Consider the following 19,431-nt stretch of genomic DNA (forward strand, 5'->3'; position numbering starts at 1 on the left):
TTAGTCTCTTGGGCACAGTTACTGCCTCCATTTTCACTTGAGTACATCACTGGCACTGAGATGATAAACACAGTAAGCAAGAAGGGAGGGAGCACCTAAGTTCACCACTGCTTAAGAGAAAATCAGAAAGTTGGCTACATCAAATACATGCTTATTTAGGCACAAATTTAATGCATAAGAAAAGCAGAAAGAGAAGTGGAAGGAGAAGAAGGTTATTAGCTGCAAGAGAAAGGTTGGTTTAGAATTTGCTCCCATCTGCTAATTCTTATACAGCTGATCAAGTGTATTTTATCAAACCATTGCAAAACTCTGTCACATTCTTGTAACAGCCTCCGTGCTGGGGTTATTCCAAAGCAGAAGTCCAAAACACAGACCACAGCAGTAAAAAACCAAACTGGTGATGGAAGGAGGTAAGCGGCAGTGAGAAGAAACTCTCTCAACCCTTATGTCGACCTGCTCTGGGGTCCCAATAAAAAAGTCAGTCCTGTCCATGGTTTATACAGGACCTGCCATTTGGAGACATCATTTCTTTGGCATGACTGATGATTAATACAAGTCTTCTACCAAAATTGACAAATTTCAGTTCCTTGAAAGCTTTGATGAATTTGGCACCATGACAGTAAGAACAGCTATGGCTGCCCATGGCCAAACGCAACACCGAGGCACTGCTCTGTCCCTGGGGTTTTAATTCTGACATGCAGCTGCCCCAGCTCAGCCAAACCCACTCCCTCCCATACTTTTACTTTAGATATCACATGCTTGGATACCAAAACAGTCCTACTAAGATATTTTAATCATCCACTGCAACATTAACCATCTATTCTTGTTTCACAGTCAAGCCTTAAGACCTCTCCATCTTCACCAATCTGCCCTGTACTACTGCAAAGATGTCCCTGCAAGACAGAGAGCCATCAGTCTGGTTCAGTGTGAGCAAGGATGCTGCATGGAAAGGCAAACATTTAGTTATCACCCAGGCTTTTATCTCATCTCATGTTTTAACAGCAGTTTGAGCCCACAAACATTCAGCAACACAGGTTTGGGCCACACAGGGATGTGCACGTGACTCTGAGCAGAAACAGTAGAGATGCTGGAGGAAAATTCAGGTTTCCACCTTTGCATGAAAATGGCATAATAAGGGAAGGCAGACAACCTGAAATGGGTGGTGGCAGGGGAAAAGGCAGAGAACGGTAACAAAAAGGGAAATCTGTGAAAGTACTGAGAGGCTATATCCATTTTGATTCCATGTTTCCACGGAAAAAGTTTTACAGCACTTTTTTTCTTCTTACTCCCACCATTCTTTTCATCCTTTGCTGGAAGATTAAGTCAGAAATGCCATGCCTGGATATTGCTAGAGTCTGCTTCATCAGCAGCCAAGATTCCCTGCTCATCTCTCAGATATCTGACCCTATCTGTCCCACGACTCCTCATAAAACCCCAGAATAAATGTATGGGAATATAGTTACAAATCTATTTCTTGTATAATGAGGTTTTCCTCTAAGGTGGTGTAACTTCCAATGAACTGCAAAAAACATAAATCTACAGAAAGACATAAATGCTGGCTTCTCTACATTGTAGGGGGCCAACTTTGGCTTCCAAAATATCAGCATGGAGTTAGACAGGTTCTTTCAGAAGGATAAAAACCTTCTGATGTGATACACCAAAGTACCCATTTGTCATAGTAACACAGCCTCCATCAAAAACTCCACATTTGGTCTCCCATGTTATCATCTTAATTTCCTCTACATTTAGACCAGGAATTTAGCATGCAGTAACCATGTCTACTGTGCAACAGTAATACCACAAAACTTCAAGAGATTTCAAACACAAACAAAAGAACCCATAGGATACAGAGACTGGACTATTTGAAAACAGCACAATATTTTCCTTCTTGAGGTACAATATTCAATGCCAGCATTCCTTTGCTACAGGAGCAGTCTTATGCATCCATTATTTTATGGATCCATACTTTCATGACTGCATAAAAAATGAATGTATCTAACCACCTGAAGAGGACTTCAAACCTAGGATTTTCTATACTGGAAATCCTTTAGGTCTGTATTTTACAAACTGGTAAAATCATGGAGTCCTGTTCCTAAAAAGGGCCTCTGAAAGCTACTTTATTACACTGATGTTAAATAATTTGTATGAGTGAACCCCATTGTCTGAAACAAGCCAAAAGTGAGCATCAGAGAAGATCTGTCATTATTAAACAGTTGTTCCTAATCTGATCCATCTCAAAACTACAGCAAGAATATACACACAACTCTGCCTTGAAGGCAACAGTGTTTGCAGATGGATAGATAAAACTTCAGGTAGCTCTTGATGCCTTTAACAATGACTGTGAAAAAACAGAAGGATAAACTTGCTTTGCAGCTGACACTGGGAGGATGGCAGAGCCAGATGTTTTATTAGAGAAAATTAGGAAATGATGAAAAACCAGGGTATCAGGCAGCAATCTCTGCCTGCAGTGGCTGAAGGGGGAGGCATAGGGGAGTAGGATTAACTCACCATCTCCAGAGATGAGCGTGGGCTGGCACAAGCCCTGTGGCCACCGGGAGCCGCGGGGGCGGCACAGGCGCCTTCATGTGCCCCGTCCTGCCGCAGGCTCACACCGAGCCAGACCTGGGAGCAGCATCTCTGCGCTGAGCCGGGGATTTGGCTCGGTGTCTGCGTTCCTGCTTCTCTCGCTAACATCCATGAATCCTGTGACTGAGCTTGGAAACTACTGTCCCAGGCTGAGGATTATCAGCGTTCGGGAGAAAAAGGCATCGGAACTGCAGCGCCCAGTGTAGGACAAAAAAACCTTCCACGGTAGTTGTATAAATGCCTTCCTGCTACAGATTTCAAAGGCCAAACAAGAATCCCAGCTTGGTTTTAACTCCTTTTACTTTTCTTTCCCCCCCACTTTTATTCTTGCTCCCTGCAGTTTGTGCAGCGATGCCCAGAACAGACGGTGAAACCCGAGGTGACGTATCCTGCACAGTGATGAGTTTACTCAGGGCTGACCATCTGACACAATTTCCTCCCAGATCTCAAAGCCTCTGCTTTGAGCATGCTGGGCAGACACAGGATGCTTGTGGGTGTGAGAAAGGGCCTGGCAGATGACTAGCCCAAAGCCATGATCTGATGGGGGGGGTGTGTGTCACCCTTTAGCACTAATGCCAGGCTTAGGGCAGGCTCCCTTTTGGCTGAGTTTTTCCATGTTTACTGTAGTTACAGGACAACATTTACAAAGAGAGAGCTACACAAATGATTTTAAAGAGGCAGGGTGAGGACACAGCCTATTGTTAAGGCTGCACTTTCCACCACCAGACCTGGCTTCGATTTGTTTCCAACACTTCAGCCACTTGCTCTGAAATTGTCCATGCTGTTGGGAAGCTTCCCACGCTGTTCTGCAGGCCCTTTGGAAAATAGGGATTTGTAACTGCCATTCCATAGTACAAACATATATACACACATGCAAATGGAGAAAATGGACTTCAGTGTGCACAGACAATCTGAACTTTAGCAGATCTTCAGCATGAGCAGATTGTTAAAATAATTAATTCCTAAGAAAATAAATTGGAGCCTGGATAACTAAAATGACCCCTTGTCTTGGGTCACCAACAATGCTCAGTAGTTTTGAGTCACAGAACATTTCTCTACCGCCTGATCTGACCAACAGCTGGCACTGGTATTAGAAGTGGATGTCACTGTACCCTTAAACAGAATTTTCTCCATTTATCTGCTGACCTCAGAGAAGAGAAACATGAAAGACTACAGTTGTGGATGAGGAAAAATCTCTGGATCCTTCACACCTACTGTCCATCGAAACACTTAATGCCATGTGAGTCTCTCATTTCTCCCACAAGCCCTTTTCCACCCAGTCTAGTGCATCCCCTCCTCCCACCTTTATCTCCTGCAGTCCTGCCATCTCAGTCCCCTTCTCTTGCACATCCTGCCAGGCTCCAGCCAAACTGCTCCCTCCTCTTCTCCCTGTTCAGCAAAGCACAAACCTGGGGGCCTACAAACCAAAACCAACGGGCAACAACAGACCTAAGGCTCTGTCCCGACAGAGCATCATCTATCTTATCTGTAACAACTCCCCGGGAAGGTTTCCTGGCCTCCCTAGGTGGTCTTGCAACAGTTTTATGATGATAACAGGATGTTTTCTCAACATCCAGCTTAAATCATCCTGGCAAATTAGCAAATGAGTAAATTAGGGTGCCATGGATATCTGGGACTTTAATAACCACTATTACATGCTGGCAGACTGCTAGATTGCACAGCGGTTTTCTTTTTGTTGCACTGAATAAATTTAGTTCTTTCAATCTCTTCTCACATTTCTTAATCTCTTCTCGTTGTTTCCTTCTGGACACTCTCCAATACACCCATGTCCTCCTCAGAGCAAGGCACCCCAAACTGGATTTGATGACTCTGATGATGGTTCCACAGTGCCACACATGAGTAAATCACCTCCCGCACCTTATAGAGGACACTCCTTCAACATAAAACAAGATTTGTCTCTTTTGCAATAGCCTCTCACTGTTGATTCATTTGTAATCCACTAGTAATCCTCAGGGTTTTTTTCTACTCATCCTTCTCCAGCTTAAACCTGACTTGGTAAATGTGCATTTTGATTTCTCCTTTACAAATGAATCACTCTCTGGTTTCTTTTATCTCTTATCTGGATGTACTCTCCAATTTCTTAAGGTCACTCTGAACCCTGACCCTATTCTCCCAACCGCCTGCAATCCCTCCCAAGCTGATGTCATCTGAGTGTTATAAACATAGCTCCATCTTCCAAATCATGACTGAAAATATTGCACAGTTTCCCCAAGAAAGTGACCTTGCTGATATATCACACATTACTGCACTACTTGGATCAGTGGAGAGATGAAAGACCAAGTTTTTTCCACGCCTCACTCTCCGTGAAGGTATTTAGAAATGCCACATTTATCTAGCAAGCTGCAACTTCCGAAAACACAGACATTAATTAGAAACTAATTCCTGTGGTAAAGGTAGGATGCATTAAATTCAACAGGAACTAACTAATAAAATTAATAAATGGAATGGGAAGGCTATTTCCCAGTGAACTCCGTTCCTGGGGTCAGCCAGCTACACTTTCTCACTCACAGGCTTAGACAACCGAAGCCATTGGATGAACCCAGCAGTGAAACCTTATCCATCCTGCCACGTGAAGACAAAGATTTAGCAAATAATGAATCACAACCAATTTCTGGGATCAACACGAGAGAAGCACATCAGGATACAGTTTATTTCAAACTGTTGCTTTACTTTTATACTGCTGGAGCCACCAGGCACCATTTTAAATTATTTTAGTATCACAGTATGCAGAAGTCAAACCAAATTTCTCATCAGAGTTAAGAATTATCAAATTTAAAAAAAAATTGCTAACCTCTGGTTTTAATAGATCACATCAAGTGATTATCCCAGCTCTACTCAAGACTCCCAAACTAAGCAGGAAGATAAGGACCAGGGAAGTCTGGCAGGATGAGCACCCACAGCCTACTTTGAAAGGAGTTTAGGAAGTTCTGGTTACTGAGTTTCTAGAGCTGAACAGATACAACCTCTGAGAAATCATTCTGGTAATTTAAGAAACACACTTTAAAATCTCATTTTAATTGGAAAAAATATTTTTCCATTATTTTCTCTTCAGTGCTTATAACCCCACAGACTATTATTTTCCTAAACATTTTTCAGCACAAGAGTCTCTCTCAGGCAGAGTCTTCTGAAACAACTACAGGGGAAAGTGTGAGAGCTTGTACTATATGTGTAATACTGGCATCATGAATACAGCTAATTCTAAAAACTCTTCACAATTTTTAATTCTTCAGAAACCAACTCAGGAGTTTTCCCCCTTCTCTTCCCCATGTGCTCAAGCTACTGTCCCTCAGCCTGACTGTACTATACAAGTTGCACTTTTTAGACTTCAAAATATTTTTTTCCATAACTTGTGCATCTGAAAAGCTTTCCACATTGTGCAAAGTTCTCATAAACCCCACAAAACAGGAGTTAATGCAGTTCCCAAGATCCAAAGCTGCCTAGAGCACTGGTGAGACTGCAAAATACCTGCAGCTCCTGACCAGGTGCAACCAACAACATTTCTATTTGCAACAAGTTAAGAAAACCACTTTTACTAACCACAAAATGGCTCTGTAATAAGAAGGCAATAAGCACCTGAAAGACTGCTGGCTACAAAAAGAGCCAGCACTAAATAAAGCAGAGACAGGACGTGGCAGCAGATGCACACTGTGCGATGGCTCTCACCGGCCAGCTCCGGCCCAGCCTACACGTGTGAACTGAGCTCTATTTATAAGCCCTCCACTCCTTTTTTTTTTTCTTTTCAAATGACCTTAATATAGTGCAGTTGTTATTTTGTTTCTGTTGAACTTAGCAACAGGAAACCCTGTCAGTCCTGCAGCAAACTTTCCATTCCCCTGGCACTCCCATTCCTGCCTCGGAAAAGCCAGATTTCTAAAGAGGTGTTTGACGAGGCGGGAGGGAGAGGGAGAAGAAAGCACACACACAAAAATCAAAATGCCCGTAAAACATGCAAAATGGAAGACAAATGCAATAAGTTTCTTTTATGTCTGTTTGAAAGGAAAAGGCAATGTCCTAATTTGCATTTTCTAAAGATATCTTAATTCGCTACCAGATTCCAAAGTATTGGTCAGGAATACCTTTAATAAGGGGTCAGTAAAAATAAAAAAATCAGCAGCATCTTCACACTCACTTATTCCACTAATGACAGACTTCCTTATCAGACAGTACAAATTTTAGCTTGGAAAGTTATTTTCTCTAGTCCCTGGCTAACTCACTGAGCAAACAGCTACAGAAATTAAGCCTTAACTTGTTAAAAACATAATAAACCTGATTTTATTACAGGCTTTGGCAAGACTGTTCTGCTGCTCAAAGAGCTTTACTGCATGATGAGCAAAGATTTTTGGAGCTCCACCCTGCAGCGTGAACTCATCCCCATAGTGTTTTCTCTTTTAACAGCTTCATAATGGTAGGGGAACACACAAACACAGCTGCTCAAAGGCAACGTGCACCAACATAGGCTGACAGCAATTTAGCATTTACAAAACACTTTTTCAGGTACAAGAAACCATACATAAAATATATCAGCAAATGCAAATCCAGCTAGGAAAGGTCAGACCAAGAAAACACAGCTCTTGACAAAGCAGAATATGTATTAGGGATGCTTTAAATCAAAATTCTGTTCATGTCAAACACAATACACACCTTTTTTAATCACAGACACTCCTTAAATACGGCAAAGCACAAGTAATAAAAGCAATACCAACAGATTCCTGATTCTTGGCATGACCTTTTTATACTGTTTCACCGACATGAACAATATTGGCTTTCACCCCACATTTGATCCCTATATGTCCTCCTATTACTCATTTTTCTTCCAGCTGAGGCACTAACACTCCCAGCTAATGATGCCTTTAGACCTCGGAGTCTGTGCACACACCAACATTCACTGCAGCCACGGTTCCTTCTGCCAAAAACTCTGCGGAAGGACAAAGCACAGGAAAGGACGGAGAGACTCTCCAGGACCACGCAGGCAGCAGCTGGTGCAGGGACCTTGAAGGTGCTGCTGGCCCCCACACAGCATCACCAACCCCAAGTGCATTCCAGGACATGGCTTTTGTCAAATCATACACAAATCTTGGTACAACCCCACCCCACAAGCAACCTCTTGGCTCAGTCTCTCTGTCATTCACTGAGAAAACAAAAATGTGGCTTAATCCAGCGGTTGAAAATGCAAGGTCTAAAAAAGCCCAGACTATTTTTAAAAGGCTAAAACAACGTCATGGTGATGGATGCTGTTCAGCAGAGGGTACAGAAAGGAAACCAGCAGGTTTGGTTGCTGGTTACAGCAGCGGTGGCGTGTCTTTAAACAGCACAACAAGAGACAAGGTGACAACACGTGCACTCACCGCTACCTCGCAGGCTGCGCTCTCGGTGCCGTCCTTCAGAAAATCCACCTCGTCCTCAGTTTTCATTTCCAGCTTCCCTGTGAAAACAGAGGGTCCACAAAGGTCCTTTCAGTGCTACTAGTATTTTTCTGTTTACTCAAAACAGACTCAAAAAACCCCGCCAAAAATGAAAAGAAAACCCGATGCCCAAACCCCTGCAACAAGTCCATTTAAACCCCTTCAACAAGTCCATTTGACTTCCAACATCTGGTTTCATTCCTGACTTTCCTCCTTGGTTGTTATTAGTTTTAACAACTTTTCGTGTCTGTGACTGAAGGAAACTATGAAACAGCAGCAAGCATAGGGTAAAACTCCTGAAAAACTGAAGGTGAGGCCAAGCACATCTGCATGTATTTGCCCATGTATTTTTTTGGCTCCAATTCGTCTAGATAAAGAAGTAAAATTTTTGCTGTTTTTCTTCTTACCATAACCTGAAGATAACTCAAGAAACCAGCCTTGCCTTCTCTCAACAGGTATTTTAAGTGTTGAAAAAAAATATAATCTACAAGCTGCAAAAATTCATCCCACCTCCACTGCCTTAAGCATGACAATCACACCTCTGGACTAGGAAGGCAAACCCTTTTGCTGCTGGAGTTTACAAAGTCCCAGTTGATTATCTCCTTCCTCATGCTCCCACGATGGTGTCACCACCGCAGTCATACAAATATCATGTCCCAGCTGCTTTCTCTGCCCAACAAAACTTTCATTAGTCACCATTCCCCAGGGGTTCCCCCAGCTTACCTTTTCCTGGCATGAAATCAACATCCTAATTCGCTTTCAACCCTAAGCTAGTGATTCTCACGACACACAGGACACTTTTAGAGGAGTGAAGCGATTTGACCAAAGTCAACCAGATGGAGAGTGGTTGTGTCAGGACTAAACCCCCCTCTAATCCTGCTCCCTCTCTCATTTCTACTAAAAACAAACACTGGATGGATGACAACGCCTTCTTAAGGGTGACATGTGTTTGCAGTGAGTTTACCGTGCAGGGATTTAGCAAGAGAAGCTTCCCATCTTCATGGGGAAGTTGCCGTAACAACTGTCACCAATGGTTTTCCACTGGCTTTAAATCTACCCTTGGTTTTTGGGACTATCTGGTTTTGCAATGATTTTGTCTCAACTGGATGAGTCTGTGGGCAGACTCAAAAATCAGAGGTAATGCAACAAATTTCTGTTGAGTGCCATTTGCTCGGCATCACAGCAATGTCGTGATGGTTGAGATATTGGTCCAAGGACAGAACATTCAAGGAAGAAACATTTAGTGCACTTAGGATGGGAGAAGCAAGTGGTGTAGTGATACCCCGTGCTGGCTAAGAACTGGAGGACAAACACGTGCCCTCAGGATGAAATTCAAGAGAACAACTTTTTGTACTCTGCCACTTCTTCCTAAACTTCTATTAAGAAAAGTATCTCAAAGGAAAAGCTCTATAATGCTGTCACAGAGGTCTCTGGGCGTACAGCACCTAATTACACATGGGGTATCATTAGTGACATTTGTTACCTGTTCATCCTGCCACTCTAACAGGAGAAGGAAATACTAAGTGCTTTTTCATAGGGAAAATGCCACTTATAAGTATGAGGTGAAGACTGGTAAAGTTCAAAATAAGGTGATATACTTCTATCTGTCAATGAATGTTTTGAAATGCTGAGATCTACAGGAGATACGCTGGGGATATTTCTCCCAGGAGAAAAGCTACGGAGCAGTAATTAAGTATTTGTTAATTTGAGATGACAAACCCCAACCGTACAATCTAACCTTGCCAGGTTTGGTTTCTGCCAAGAAACTGCAACTACTCCAAGGTGTTTTGTCAGCATAAATTCATGCCATTTCTTCTCTTCTCACCCAGCCAGGCTACTGTGGTATGATTTCGTATCCTAACTCCCTTCTTTTTTAATGAGTAGTATCTACCTGCCTGACTTGCAAAAAATGTGCTCGCAGAACCCATTACTCAGCTGCAATGCAGCTCTGAGTCTAAAGCCAACAGCATGAGGAGATGCCTTAGGAAAGCAGGATCTTCTACCTTAATTACCTTCCTTCAGTATTGTGACCAGTCACTAGATATTTGTCTGGATAAGAAAATTAGCCTTTTGAAGTTTTTGCTTTGGGAGTAGGTGGAAGCTAAGCAGAGGCAATGAGATAAACAGGTGTATATTTGGGAGCAGCTTCACGATATAAATAAAAAAATTAAAGAGCTCAATGATTTGGAGTAATGGCAACAGCAATTATCAGCTGATCACATCTCTGATAAGTTACCATGACAATAAAATCCTCTGACTACACGTGTTTCTGAGAAATGGCCTCATGACCTACACTTCCCTTGGGAAGGCTTTATTGTATTCCATCGAAAAAAGATGTGATTCATTGTGTGCACTGACGACTCTGTCATGGACACAAAATCCTCTGTACAAACCCAGCCTGCAGGGAAAACTGCCCAGCACTGGCACAGCAAAGAAGAATTGAAGGCTACCACTGAAATCATACACAAAATGTGCTACCCAAGGCTAGACATCAACATGAAGAATGTACACAGTAATAATAATAAACAATAAATCAGTTCTCTTGATTTACTGCCATATAAGAGTTCTAGATGCTGCTTTATAGGAGGTGAGTTTCAGAAACATTTCAAATAGCAAGCTTGGATTCATAGCAGCTGCTTGTCTCTGCTTTAATTCAATATTTTATTTGCACTTCCCTAACATTTTGCTTCAAAAGAATCCTGAAGTATTTCAAGAGACAGTATTACAGCTGAAATTTTGCTCTGTGCAGCATCTCATTGCAAATAAACAGTTTTTGCTTAAGGAGAGGTCAGATCATTGTATTCCAAGACCTTTTAGACCTAAATCCTTACATATCTTAAATCAGTAACAGGATCACTTCCTTTTCCCCCCCCCTTTCCATATTCTAACACAGAATGATGGCTTTACATCACTTTCCTACTTTAGCTACTTTCTTATTGGACTGTCTAGTCCCTTTTCCTTCTAAAATCTCGTCTAGACAACGTCATGTCTCCAAGAATCCAACCACAGATAAGGACCTGGACTGTACAGAGGGAGCCAGAAGAGCTGCAGGTTCCCCGGAAAAAGAAGCCCTGCCAGGTATTGAGTTACAGCCACTCCCATCCTATTGAACTGTTAAACCAACACAGCACTAAAACAGGTTCCTTCTGAAAATGGCTTTTGAATCCACTTTTAAATCTTTCTACTTATTTACTAGTGATCTCCTGACTCATAGTTACTGGTTATCCCTTGACACATAAGTGTCCTAAAAATCCTGAACTCAATGAAAAACAGATTTGCTGGACCCACCATTGAGCCCCCCAATCCTTTCTCCTGCCCCCAGTTATTCTGCCATCATGTATCAGAACAAACCCTCTGCCGTCTTCCCATATTGCATTAAGTCAAAAAAAAACCAGCTCCCAGCATTAAAACAGTGAAACAGCCTTATAACGTCACAACTTCATTTGTTGTGTCATATGTTATATCATAGCAGACTTTTAAAAAATTGTTTAAATGTTTTGTTTGTTTGTTTGTTCAGTGACGGGAAAGCAAGAGGCACTGTAGCATTTTCTCACAGCAGAGAAAAAAAATGGCAACTGAAAAAGTTCAGCTGCTTCCATTTAACAGCTGCCTGAACAGGTGGAATATGAAGATCAGATTAGCTCCATGCTTCAGTACCAAATTCACCTATCATTTAATTCCAGTCTGGAGTAACAAACCCCCTTTTTTTCTTGTTGTTATTCAATTTACCCCTTTGTTTCCCTTTTTGGAGTTACCTGGTGATGTTTTCTATTAGCTCCTGTTGCACGGGCACCAGGCGTCTGAGCTGTCCCCAAGTCCCACCGCTCTCTCCCATCACACTCATCCCCGGGGAACGCCCGTTCCGCTTCCCAGCCGACAGCAGCAGGAAAAACTCATCATCCGAGTTCCAGTACTGCTTAAATGCACTGGAAAGCACCACCGGCTGCTCTGCCCGACAAAAAAAGCTACGAAGCCCGGAAAAGGGGGTGGGGGTAGGGCTCGCTGGCTTTTTTAAATGACCTAATGCCGCCAATTAGGAAACAGCTTTGGGCAGTTCAGAGGGACATTTGCAGCTGTTTCAAGTAGACAAGCAAAGAAAACGCAGGAGATCCCCGTTGTACCCTCATGTTAGCAAAAATAAAGGGGAGGGAATAGCACTAAGGAACTAAACCCTCATGCCCAGATGAAAGCATCTAACTTGAAGATAAAGTAATCCAAATAGCTTCCTCCCATTCATTCCTTCTTCAGGGAGGATTCATGTGCTAGAAATTCTTCTGTACAAATTCAAAGGAGATGATGTCCTGTTCTTACCTCCACTGCCAGCCCAGCAACATGCATTTGAACTGGAAGTTTTTACATGTAATTTCAAATTTTTCCTTTCTCAGAAGAAAAACCCCAAACACCTACACTTCCTCTGCAGCGCAGGCCTACAGCTCTTACTTCCTTTGCTGATGAGATGCTAGAGGCACGCCTACAAAGAAAATCTAAAAAGTAGGAAACCAACTGATTTTTCCTACCTGTAACAGGCTCAGCTCCTTGCACTGCCAGACTGACATTCTTCTTCTTTGTTGAGGAACTTAAATCCATTTCTCCATTAAGGCTGACTCCAACATCCACTGCAGCCTGGGGCTCGAGCACCCCTTTTTCTGGGGCTGGTAATTCAGAGGAACAAGGTATCTCTGCTGCAAAAACCACTGCATCGAAACTTTTTACCATTTTAGGAACTTTATCCAGAGAGGAGCCATCGTCTGCCGATACCAAACTCTTTACTCCAACATTTTCCAGTGACTCAACAGCAGGTAAATGGCAGGAACATGGTGAGAAGGGCAATTCAGGTACAGCTTGGCTTTGCTTTCCATCGCACTCATCCAAGGCCTCCCCTTGAGCTGCTTTCCCAACAGGACCAGCATCACTCTCGCCAGCCGGACAAACGGTGTCGGTGCTGGAGTCGCTGTCACACGTGGGCTCCTCTGCGATGGGCTGGAGTGCTGCCCGGGGAAGCACGCTCTCCGTGTCCTCCTGCTCCTGCGGATATGCTGCAACAGGGGTCATTGTCACCGGCCTCAGTACTTCCTTACCCTCACAGGCATCACTCGGGGCTCCCATTTCTGAGGTGTCCTTTAACTCAGAGGTGCTGCTGTGCAGGGAGATTCGTTGTAGGGTCTGACTGGGATCATGTTCTTGGTTCAGCCCTGCATTCAGACAGGGGTCACTCTCCGCACCCAGTGACTCATCTGCTGATGCAGGTCCATGCATGGTGCCTTCTCCTGCGGCCACTGCTCCGGCCTTCCACGCTTCTTCAGGTTGGACTGTCCCTTTCAGCCCAGCATCCACATTGCTGCTGCCCACCACAGGCCCCCCGAGACTGCAGGTAGAGGATTTCACAACAGCAGCAGGAAGTTCCTCTGACAAAACCTGCTCCTTGCCATTCGCATGAGCCTCCCACTCAGGCTCAGCTTTGCCTCCTTCAGCCTGAGAGAGGCCCTGCTCCAGGGAGCCCTCATCCCCAGCACGGTCCCCGGGCCTGCCGGCAGCTACCCCGCCATGCTCCCCGCCGTGCTGCCAGGAGAGCTCTGCCGAGTCTGCCCCCGCCGCCACTGCTTCCTGGTTTTGTTTAGAGTCCTCATTATGAATTGCAGAGGGTGTGCCCATTAAATTATCCTTGGCACAGTCACCACCATTGGCACATGGCACTAATCCAGGGTCATTACCTTGCAGAGCTGCCTCCTGCCCAGGAGGTGCCACTGCAGCATCTCCCTCCTGACTCACAGCCGGTCCCTCTCCTCTGGGCAGGGGAGCAGGCGATTGCACCTCATTGTTCAGCCCCTCCTGCTCTGCGGCACTTTCCACTCTCTCTGCTTCAGTCTGGGCAGGCTCCTTCTCTGCCAGGCCTGTGCTCATGTCCTCTGGAGGGAGCGATGCAGGCTCATGTTCGCTCTCCTGAGCAGTGATTGGTTTGAAGCTGTTGCCCATTTCATCTTTAATGCCAGTCTGAGCAGCAGAAAGGCAACAGCCATCAACTTCCTGACCTGCAGAATTTACACTTCCTCCATCTCTGGGGCTGCTGGTATCAGTTCCTACTGGCTCCTTTTCACTCTCCATTGCTTCAGCCCCATGGTCAGTGATCTCACTGCTCTCCTGGCAATGCTCAGCTTCTGCACCGCTTCCATTAGATCCACCAACACCACTGCTTTCAGGTCCAGCATCAGGGCCATCAGTTTCCACACTGCCTTCCAGTGAGGGTAAGCTGGATTTTCCATCTGTGCAACCCTCTTCCACCCGCCTTTCTCGCTCCCCGCTCTTACCGCTGCCATGGATCTCCGAACCAGGATCAGGTTTGGATGCACATGCAGGAACCTTCACTCCATTCACTGCTGGTAGTGCTTCTCCAGCACTCGCAGTGACATCCTGACTTGCTGTGACACAGGCATTGCCTTGGCTTTCTACAAAGTCACCGTCTACCTGAGCAGTGCATGATCCAGTCTCTTTGTTATCGCCAGTCTTGCAAAGGTCAACAGAGACATCGCCAGTGCCACCATCTGCATTTGTACCATCCCACGCCGGTGCCACTCCCGTGTTTGCATCCTCCCCATCCGAACACTCAGTGCCATTAAAACCACTGAGTAAGGGCTGAGCAGCACTGGCTGACTCCTCCTTAGCTGGAGATTCCTCTTCCAGGTTTGCAGTCCTCTCGCCCGCCTCTGCCATCCCATCCTCTCCCTGCTGCTGGCCCGCAGCCCTCTCAGCGGCCCCGGCACAGTTCCTGCATTCAGTCTGGCCCATAACCACATCCAGGCCCTCCGAGGAAGCTGGGGCTTCACCTGCAGCTGCAACCACAGCAGCAGCACTGCCAGCTGCACACTCCTCGGCACCTTGCACTTCCTGATGGGCAATATCTGTGCTGCCCAAGCCAGCTTGATCCAGAACAACTCCAGCAGATGTCATTCCAGCTGCCTCATTTGTATTTCCAGAGGATGGAAGATTTACAGCACCGTTTACACTTGCACATGAGCTCACGGTGCATTCCTTCTCATCTGATACAGTCCCAGAGCCTTCAGCAGAGGTTGGCCCCACCTCTTCCTTTTTACACAATATCTCTGTGTTTTTACTTTCATAGAATGACTCTGGGCTGTTTCCATCCCCCAGGCTAACCAAGTTATTGGGTGCATCATTTAAAGTTCCCAAACTCCTGCTGATGCATTTCTCCTCCTGTTGGGTTTGGTCTGAGAGCTGCCTAAAGTCCAGGTGACCCAGATCAGATGGATTTTCCTGCCTTTCTTCTCTTGCCATTTCTTCAAGGCTCTGAGAGGTAGTGGTCAGGTGACGATCTGGCTCTGCTCCTTTAGCACAACTGTCTCCAGAATCCCCCAGTACAGGCTCTGTCTGCTGCCTTGAACTCTGTAACAAGACACACACACACAAAAAAGAAAGTATTACTTTACTCTGTCACACAATTACCCTGTCTCCATTATGTGCAAGATCTATATCTACACAATCCTATTCCATATGACTCCCTCTGTACCTCTACCTGGTGTCATCCAGGACAGAGTTACAAATATACTTCAGTGAGTATTTTACATGTTGGTTTTGGTAAAAGGTAATACCGAAATTATTAGAATGACAGAAGCATTTGTTGAAAAGAGCATCTGAAGGTCATCTACTCCAACCACCTGCCTGAGGCTGGACTGCTGCCAATGCAACATCAGGTCAACCATGACTTTATCTTGCCAAGTCCCCAAAACTTCCAGTGATAGAGTACCCACAGCCTCTCTGGGCAATCTGTTCCCATGCCACACCACCCTTCCATGAAGAATTTTTTCCTAACAGTCAGATTGAACACCCCGAAGCTGAAATTTGTCCCTCTACCCCCTTGCTACACCATCTGCCACCACTGAGATGAACTGTAATCTTGGTAATTGCTCTTCAAGCAGTTGTTGTCATATTTCTTGAGTGCACTTAAATTCAAGATCAGTAAACAGCAGAATTCAGTCTACCAAATAATGCAAATATATATCAGCATAGTCCCAAAGGGCTTTAAAGCAAATGCTGTTTAAGAGCAACCTCAGATCCCTGCCAGATACTGCTCCCCAGCATTGCTCAATTTTCTCTACATGGGTGGAAATGCTACTTCAGACTTGGGCATTGGCTGACACTGTCCAAACACACCACTGCTCCTAGGACTGAACTAATCATCTAATCTATTCCTGAGAATTGCAGGCATAATTAAATATCTGAAATTTATTTCCTAACTGGAAATAAAAATTTCAAAATGATGACATGCTATTAAAATTAATACATGCATTATCATGGAACAGTAGCAACATATTCAATTCCCCTCTAATCTGCATTTTCCTTCCAGAGCATCTGCTTTGTCAAGCTTTTATAGTTTGATACAATCAAACCTTTACTTAAAAAGAACCGCCTGTTTCAATAGCTCCTTTCATATTCTCTTCTCTGCAGAAGAGAATACATCAATGTTCACATCTTAGAAGAAGTGGTTTATTAAATTAATGAGCAACCCCAATCCCTCAACGTACACCCCACAGACCTCCCTTGGTTTGCTTGGGGCTTTGCACCATAAACTTTCTGAGGTCACACTGGTTTCTTGCTAAGTGCCTGTGACTCTCCACAAACACAAAACTCTAATGAACTATGTGAAATCTGAGGGGTTTTTTTGCATTTCTTTGTAAAAATATTTCAAAAAAATGCATGTGTCCTAGAAGTCTAACTTAAACAGCTCCCTGCAAATTTTGTTTAAGATTTCTCAGAGAAAGCAAACTTCATACCAAAAATGTCAGCTAAAACACCCTGAGTAATTAAGTGGCCAATATGTTAACTGATGCATCACAGGGAACTTCTGGGTACTGCATATACAAATAGTGGCTAAAATCATCACTGCTACCTCGAGGATATTGTGTTTACTTCTCTTTCCATGCTCTGAGGTTTGCAAACCTTGAGCAGTGCCACAGAATCACTGAATCATGGACCACTAAATGTACTTCTGGTGTTTGCCATGAATCTCCCTCCTATGCAAAATAATCCTGCTACCCAGCTCCCATATATGCTGTCAGCTATGCCAGAGCTCCCCGAGGCTTCCCAAAACAGGTTAGCATTGGAGGCATGGCATCTCCATGCTTGTGTAGCACCAGGGATGGGACACAGTGCTCTGTGTGCAGTGGTACCCGCAGGCTTCAGCTGCTTTTTTCAAGGGCAAGCAAACACTCTGCCAGGAGTCTAGTGGCTGTAACCCCACAGCAGGGCATGGACACCATGCTTCTGGCTCCCAGCCAGGATGGACAGACACAGACCACGCAGCCAGGATGGACAGACACAGACAACAGTGACACTTGCTTGGGAACATGCAAGATTTTCAAAAGGAGGGGCCACAGCAGCCCCAGCATCCTCACTCTGCTGATAGCCTGAAAAATATAGCCATCACCAAAGGAAGCCAACTGGCTTTCAACTGACCCGAAATAAATCTAAATGAAATAATTACAGGGCTGCTTTCCAAATTCAAATCAGATTAAATGTGAAATAAAACAGTGGTGGAAAGAAAAGTCTATTTCTGGTTTCATTGTCAGGCAAAATGTACCCATCTGGCATTTGCACAAGCAAACAAGCAGTGAGCTGGATATGTTGGCCATGCTTTAGTGTCTTCTGATGGAAAGGGCAAGAGATTTCATGGCTAGCCACTCATGCCACCAGTTCCTGTTGAGATCTGGAGAAATTAACATCTCAGGTACCAAGGGGAGGGTGAAAATGGCTCAGGATGGTCCCTACCTCCGAACATCCTCCCAGCCCGCTTTCAGTTCAGAATTCTCCCCTCCCTTAGTTAAAGGAACAAAAATATCCTGTTATTTAGATCTTGCACCTCTGCAACAGCAGCTACATGAGCTGATGAAGGAACACCCACAAGTGATGGCAGTTGCACAAGACAGAGGGTGTTTCTGAGAAATGGCACAGAAGTGTTCTGCTGTTTCGCCTTCCCATCCCAACTGAGACTTTGAAGCAGGGAGAGGAAGCCCTTCCAAAGCCCCACAGCTGCTGCTGTCCAACCACCATGGGGTCTGAGAGGAGCACAGTGAAGGAACCACTATGGACACGTACCTTTTGTGGGTGAGGCAGGCTCATCTTACATTGAAGTGTTACGGACATAGTTATTTTCTCCATCACCCGCCCCAGAGACTTTCCCCTCGTACTCATCTCTGACCCTGAACTTTCTATCTGAACAGAGACATACCCACTGTGCTCACTGCCCACAAAACCAGCCTCACTCCAGAGCCTGCCTTTAGCTGCCCAACAGCTGTCAGAGGACAGCATGTCTCCAGGGAGGTTTCCCTGCCCATCCAAGCGGGTCCCGAGCTAATGGAGAAGGCAGGAGGTGGGAGCAGAGAGAGCCCACAAAGCCAAACAGAGCAGGCGTTGCACTGCTCCAAGCCTGCTGCTCTTCTGAGAGAGAACATTTGCTGCCTAATACAACTTTATCAGATCTCCCCACGCTCAAACAGGAAGAAAACAGGCAGATGTCCACCTGGATGCTTGATAACGGCATCCAGAGAAAACGCCTAAAGAAATATGCTCTGAAAGACGCCTACGTATGAAAGCCCTCCCCAGGTGCCAAGCAGCAACCAGGTAGCACTGCTTCTCCTTCACCACCTCAGCCTTTTCCTTACCTTGTGCTGGTGGCTCTGCATGTGCATCTGGAGGTGCTGTATGTCCCTCTCCCAGCTGGATGCCGCTCCTTCCTTGGCCTCAGCCGTCAGCAGGTACACGTCGAGCCCGCGGTGGTGCTTCACGCTGTAGTCCCCCGAGTGCACCGTGTGAGACAAGGTGCTCCAGGAGTCCGGCTCCCTGGCCTCCTCCCTGCCATAAAAAATCAGAGGTGGGTTAATGAGCAGGCGAGGAGGGGATGCTGCCTGGCAGGACACGCACGCTCTCCTTCACTCTAGACAGTCATCTAATCATCGGCCCGAGCAAAGCACAGCACCGGCTCCAGGGCCAGACAGACAAATACACAACGCATGCTTGGTCTTGAAAATTAATGTGATTTAGAGTTAATGCCAGCCACGAGCTTTATTTCACAAGGTCCTTCTCAGGTAGAGACGTGTGGGTTTTACCCCAGACTATGACAGACTAGCAGCAAAGGGCACAACAACTACTTTTTAAATTGACTTTATCACAGGTGGAGATTAACAAAGCAGCTGTCAAAGAACAACAGACACCTGAAAGACAGAACTGCAAAGGGACAAGTTGGAGGGAACGAGGATTGACACAGATGCTACAACTTCTACACCAAAACCAGTACACAGCTCACAAACACCCAACAGCCATCAAATCATAGCAATTTTGTCACTCCTGAAATGAATTTAACTTGCTCTGTGAAACTGCCTCTGTGCAAGATGTTCTCAGTATTGTCAGACAG

The 19,431-nt window shown here is 45.0% G+C and overlaps 1 protein-coding gene across 7 annotated transcripts in view; it reads right to left on the reverse strand.

Moving 5' to 3' along the window:
* The window catches only part of AKAP13 (A-kinase anchoring protein 13), a 207,136-nt gene that overhangs the window by 80,197 nt on the left and 107,508 nt on the right, over positions 1–19,431 (reverse strand). For all 7 annotated transcript variants that reach the window (XM_027688140.1, XM_027688144.1, XM_027688143.1 and 4 more), the window contains exons 8-10: positions 18,683–18,872; positions 12,527–15,407; positions 7,953–8,029 (exon numbers count right to left, since the gene is read on the reverse strand). In XM_027688140.1, the coding sequence (XP_027543941.1) occupies positions 7,953–8,029; positions 12,527–15,407; positions 18,683–18,872 (3,148 nt within the window). The remainder of the gene's footprint in view (positions 1–7,952; positions 8,030–12,526; positions 15,408–18,682; positions 18,873–19,431) is intronic.

This window comes from Neopelma chrysocephalum, unplaced genomic scaffold, assembly GCF_003984885.1.
Source record: "Neopelma chrysocephalum unplaced genomic scaffold, ASM398488v2 Primary Assembly neopelma1_75, whole genome shotgun sequence".
NCBI lineage: Eukaryota > Metazoa > Chordata > Aves > Passeriformes > Pipridae > Neopelma > Neopelma chrysocephalum.